The sequence below is a fragment of the Populus nigra genome, chromosome 7 (assembly GCF_951802175.1).
Source record: "Populus nigra chromosome 7, ddPopNigr1.1, whole genome shotgun sequence".
Classification (NCBI taxonomy): domain Eukaryota; kingdom Viridiplantae; phylum Streptophyta; class Magnoliopsida; order Malpighiales; family Salicaceae; genus Populus; species Populus nigra.
In genome coordinates this window covers 6,072,061-6,078,590 of record NC_084858.1, presented here as the reverse complement: position 1 = coordinate 6,078,590, position 6,530 = coordinate 6,072,061, and the positions used below count along the sequence as shown (strand labels likewise).

Genomic DNA, 6,530 nt, shown 5'->3' with positions numbered 1-6,530 from the left:
AATATAATTCAAATTCAAGATAAATTAATTATAAATTATGCAATACAAACACAATGCTAAACAAATATAATTTTAAAATTTAAAATATTTCTAAATAGTCAAGATTAAATAGATCTTTAACTTAAAGTAATTCAACTTAAACAAAATATCAAAACATTATGAATTAAAATGTTTTAACACAAATATTTTAAATATAAAGTTATCAAAGCTAATAGAATCTAAAGTATCTCTTGTTTTGCTTAAATTCCTACAAAGTATAAAATGAAAAAAACAACAACATGAATATAAACCATATTATTAGTGATAAATCTAATTTTAAAAAATTAATATCATTGTTAATGAAAATAGTAATTATAATTTTTAATATTATTTTTAATATCATTGTTATTGAAATAGTAATGAAAAAAGAGCTTTTTATACTTGGATGGTTTAATTAATTAAATTGAATAAGGTTCAATTTGATTCAATGGCTTTTAAAAAACAGAACGGAACATGTGGAATGAAACCAGAATGTTCCGGCCGAAAAATCCGGAACGGATTGAGATTTAAAATAAGATGAAAATTGTTCTGTTTTATTCTATTTTTAGAATTGGTATGGAATGTTTCAGCCATTTCAGACAAAATGGAATGAAATTGATAATTTTGAAATAAATGATGGGATAATGATAATATTATAATATAATAATAATAATGGGATAATGATAATATTATAATATAATAATAATAATAATAATAATAATAATAACAACAACAATGTATTTAAAAAATAAATTAATGTCATGCTACGTACGGATGGATTTGATGGTGATGGTGGAAGAAAAGTTGGGAGATAATTGAAGAGTAATGAAAGATACAATAATTTATTACAATAACAATATTAATAATTTAACTTTTTTGAAAAAAATAATAATTGAGATAATAATAATAATAAAAATAATTAATATACAATGAATATAACCATCATATCAATCTCTTAGGAAAAAAAAAAACTTTCACTCTTGTTCTCTCTATTCCATTAACCGTTGCCAAACATCACAAGCACTTCCCCCGTCTAAACTTTTAATGACAAATTTGCTCACAGTAGAAGAAAAAACATGAGTCTCAAAGCCATGTTTCAGTGAGACGGGGACCAATATTCTCTAGACTCTAGATCAGGGTAAAGGTTTTTTCTTTTCGCCCTATAGTTCAAGGATCAAAAGCGTAGATAATTGCATGCCGAAATGACTCTTGAACCTAGACGTTTCCGGACTAGATACAGTTTGAGCTAAGCCGAGCCTATTCAACTTGCTGGGCGACAAGCTAGTGGGCTAAAAGCTCAAAGAGGATTGCTCTCAAGCCATTGCTTCCAAATAGAATTGAAGCCTTCAGTTCAATAGATCAAACTAGCTGGAGGGGCTTGATTTTGCTCAAGTCAGCAGAAACATTCACAGTTAAAAAGGAGGACACCTAGACCGCGTTCCAAGTGCCTGAGCTATGATAGCCTTACTGAGTGAACTGTTGACTAGTTGTCCAGCACTGTTCATGAACTGTTTAAACAAGACAAAGCGCCGTACTCCACAGCAGCGAACGCCAAACGGGGATAAACAAATAACAGGGGGTCAAGAAAAAACGCGGTGCGTGCTGTATTTTCCTCGCTCTTGATTTTATTGCTCATATACATGGTCCCTTGGAGCAGAGATAAAAGCACAGAAGGAAAAAAATGGGTGCACTTCAAATAATTCACAAAAAGAAAGTTTTCTTCGCCCTCTCCATTGCTAGAAAGCAAGGACGTGGGGGCTCGCCAATGAAAGCTACCCATTCAGCACACAAAAAGAAAGGGAAAGCAACCCTTTTTTGAGCACTTGAAAAGGCCCCTACTCGTTAAATTCGGCATTTAAAAAAAGCAGTGCTCTCTCTCAATGAAGCAGACAGCCTAGAGGGACAAAATGGAACGTTGGTGGAATGGGGGCTGAAATAGAAATGATATGGCACTCGGTGCCAGATGATACATTTTGTCCCGATTATGATAGATATGGTAGTGGTTCATGGCAAAGAAAAAGATTGTGTGGTTTTCATTAGAATAATGACAAAGATAGCAATGGTTCATCATGGATGAGGGGCCGCGAATAAAAAAATGTGTCAAGGTTGCGGAAGAGTGGACAGTGTGAGTGAGAACAAGTCAAACAAGCTGGAAGAAAACAGGACAGACGATAATGAAAGGAACAAGACTCATCTCTAGAACTCAAGACCCCGAAGAAACAGGGTAAGCAAACCAAATCCTGCACAAGATAGTGATTCATCAAAAGCCAATACAAACCATAAATATACTCCTAATGCGTCTTTGATTCATGTATTGCAGTTGAAAAGAGGTGAGTGCAAAAGTGCCTGCTTCCGAGAGAAGTTCAAGCAAACCATACCCGAAATCAAGCAATAAAAACAACAATTTTATGCAACAGAACAGCAATCATCTCAAAGAAATCGAAATTCAGTCCATAAGACGAGCAACTGTTCATCTAAACCTCAGCTTCAAAATATCTCACTGTCATTTCACCACAGTTTTCTCCAAAAGTGATAAATAACATCCACCTTACAGCGAAGTAGATACAGAAATCACCTTGAAAATCAATATAAATATCATAATAAAAGTGCTAACTGCACAATGTGAGTCCATGTAGATTAACCTAAAAATAAATGATAAAGCATCCTCCGTTTGACTACTGTCAACTTAAGATCTACCGAGCATCCATTTCATGATCAGATCCCTTAATCCAATTTAACCTCCAACGATGTGTTTGAATATCAAAAAAAGGTTGCCGACACCCACGATCCACACACACAAAAAATGATTAAGAGGATCTCTCTCAAGTGCTCCACTTTGCAATAATACCCACCCTTATCCATCCAAATTCCCCAAATTCCAACCAAATACACGCACACGCACGGATAAACTACATGAAAATCATGAACACTAAGAATAACATCAAACAACATTAAGATGATAATAACATCCACATCCAATCAGCAGAACCTGATAAACTCAGATCGATTTCACAGATCCCACCTTAGGACTTATCAGTTATCACTATTCATTTGTGCCCTGAACTTCAAAGTCTCACATGAAAAAAAAAAATTCCCCCCCAAAGGCATCCAACCCACACCCAAAATTAATCAATCACACGAAACCACAGCACACACCACCTTAGACAATTAGTTAACAAGCAATAGACAAATATAAGCAAGTAATTTATTTTTTTTAAGAAAAAATGAGAAACTTCAAAATAGATTAGTCTAGAAACAAATCACCAACGTCCACAGTTCAACTGCAGTAATAAACATCTAACCAAATCATGATCCAACATGAACTCATTTTAAGATCCAATTTTTCATACAATTCTTTAATTAAACCTCCACCACTAGTATTTTAATCCCAAAACAAAAATTGTCATCGAGACAACTACAATTCATACAAAGAGAACTTGATAAAAACAATTAGATGGGTTCATTTGAAATCTGCACTTTACTATCCCACACCCGTTCCCCCGATTCTCCCACTTGCACTCAACCAATTCAACCCGCACACATACACAGATATAAGCCATAAAACTCATCAACATTGTAAGATAAATTAATATCAATGAGGATTAAAATGATAATAGCATCCACACAAGTCATTTCCAATCAGCATAACCTAGGTTAAAAAATAAAAGGCAATAAGCCTCAAATTCCACTAATTACATCTAACCAGCCACCTTCAAAGTTCAATTCTTTACACAGTACCAAATTCGAAGTTCCCATCGTTTTCCACCCCCGCCACTATTTTACCTTCAATCTCTTCCTCTGCTAAGCCTTCAAGCCCAACCCATGCTTTCCATGAACACACCCTCGCTTCACATGAAGAAAAGGACTCCTCTTCGAATTACTCGTCTTAGGAAATACCTTTTTGCCTAACTTCCTAATCCTTTGCCTCCCTAACTTCCCACTCACATTCCATGGCACTAGCTCATCATTTAACCCATACCCATCATCATCATCATCCTCTTCATCATCAAAATCAACATACTGAATCCTAGCAGCAGGAAACAATATAGGCCTCCCACGATAAACATCACCATCGTCATCATAGTCATCGTCAACTTCATGATCATGAGGGTTGAAATGAAAGACAACATCTCGGTCTTGTTGAGTGTCCTGGGCTACTATTTCTTGGCTTGTCTTCGGTGATCTTGGTGAAGACCAAGAAACAAAGCCATTTTCCAGACTTTGTAAAGAATCAGTATCTGAGTCTTCAGCATCAGATTCGTTAATGAGTTCCCAGTTAGAGAAATCATTAGCTTCATCTAATAAAACAGCATCTTGCTCTTGAAAGATTGGTTTCATGGTGATGGATTTCTTTGCCATTTTTGTTTGTGCGTTGTGTTTTCTTTCCCTTCCTCGAAGGATCTGGGTGCGAGTCCTATACTCTATTTAGACGTAGTAGGGGATCAAATGACAACAGTTTGGTGTTGTAAAACCACGTATTGTTACCAATGAATGTGAGCCACGTGGATTGAAATATGGTTGTCTTTTTTTATATATATTTCTTTTGTTGCCACGTGAGGCATATTCGACAGTGATCCTACTTCACGGTTAATTTTCGTCCTCAATTTTGCAGTGTTTGATCGCACAACAACTACTTCAGATTTAAGAAAGGTATGATAGAAAAGAAAAGAAAGTGGGTTTCTTTATTCCCTTTTCACTTCTTATTTAATAATTTAAATGAAAATTATTTAATAAAATAGGAAGGTTGCTTTTGAAATTTGAAGTGTCGAAGTTTTAATCTTGTTTTTTTTTAAAAAAATATTTTTTAATTTAACAATATCAAAAATAAATTTAAAATAAAAATAAAAATATTATTTTAATATATTTACAAATAAAACACACACACCGGGCATGCCGCTAAAAAGATTTTATTTTATTGTGGAATGAGATTTTTAATTACTTAGCCGGTAAGTAGCAGGTCGCCTCTCACCCTGACAGGACGGATTATCTAGTGAGCAGGCAATGGAGGCTCGGTGACAACCACGCTCCAATTCCCAAGACCTTCATCCCCACTATTTCAGGTGTGGGACGAGAAAGGGCAAGGACTACGTCCTGCCACCTGTAATCCCCTGTCTTGATCGACTCCCCTGCCAGATAATATTGTTGACTTATTACAGCGTGTATTTGCAACAGTTTGTTTTTATATTGTAAAACAAAATTAAATAGTTGCTATTAAATTTTTTATTTTAAATTAATTTTTTTAATATTTATAAGTCGTTTTAAATAGTTGCTATTAAAAATAAATTTAAAAAAATAAAAAAATATCATTTTTATATATTTAAAACTAATTTGTTTTATATTTTAAAAGTGTTTTTTTTTAATTTAAATTTTTTTTTATTTTTTCTTCATTTTAAATTATTTTTTTTGTATTTTCACCATTTTTTAAAAATTAAAAAATTATTTTAATATATTTTAAAATAAAAAATATTTTAAAAAATAATTAAGTATATAAACACACAAAAAAAAAAAGCATTCAATTAGAAAATTGTCTGCGTGGCACTTGATCGAGCACTGTTATATTTATAACGTTAAGTGGGAGCAAAGTAATCTTTATAGGCGCGCAGTACCTTAGCATCTTTCCCTGCGCTTTTTGAACTCTATTTTGTTTTTTAGTGTTTGGTTCTTTTTTGGAATTCATGCACTTTCTTTATAACTGTTCTGTCAAGCATATCTGTAGATTTAAATATATATAAAAAAATCTACGTCATCAAGTTAATCTCTGAATTACTGGATAATTTACATATATTGTATTTATATAAAATATTTTTTTCATTATTTTATTTTTTCAACGGGTTTCACTTGGTCAATATATTATCAGATCGATTTAAATCAAGTTTTAAGTATTAATGTTTTAATTAACACGCCAAATAAAATTAGATTTAACAGCTATAATTTTAATTTTAAGCCATTGTAAAATTCTTTCCAAATTGTTATAAAAAATTGGATCATATGTGATTTTAAGAAGTAGGAGCCTGTAGAATTGTCGTAAGAATGGTGATTTAAAATATTTTTATTTAGAAATATATTAAATAATATATTTTTTATTTTAAAATATTATTTTACATATTAAAATAATCTAAAAATAATAATTTTAAAACTTGACATGATAGGTTGATCCAGACCCGGAGCTAAAACCGAATCAGGTTTATAAAAAAATAAAGATAGTTAAAAACTAGACTAACCTGGCTGGTTGATCCGGTCAAAACCCGGTTACAGCCCATTAGTTTTTTTTTATTTTTTACCAAAACGATGTTGTTTAATTTAAAAAAATTGAGCTGACCCGATCAAAACCTGTAACCCAAGTATTGAGCCGGGTGGACCATCTAGCCGGATTTAAAAACACTGTTAAAAACATTATAAATTTTTTTTTCAAACACGCTGCTAGGTGATTCTGCGTCCAGGTTAAGCACAGCAAGGTCAAATTGGAATTATCTGATCAAGGCACTCGCATGCCATAAACGAATGACAAGTCA

At 32.7% G+C, this 6,530-nt stretch overlaps 1 protein-coding gene across 1 annotated transcript; it reads right to left on the bottom strand.

The window, feature by feature from the left end:
- Positions 1 to 3,819: 3,819 nt before the first annotated feature.
- LOC133699425 (uncharacterized) lies at positions 3,820 to 4,377 on the bottom strand. The gene has a single exon (XM_062122665.1). The coding sequence runs from the start codon at positions 4,375 to 4,377 to the stop codon at positions 3,820 to 3,822; it is 558 nt and encodes a 185-aa protein (XP_061978649.1).
- Between the last annotated feature and the right edge of the window lie 2,153 nt (positions 4,378 to 6,530).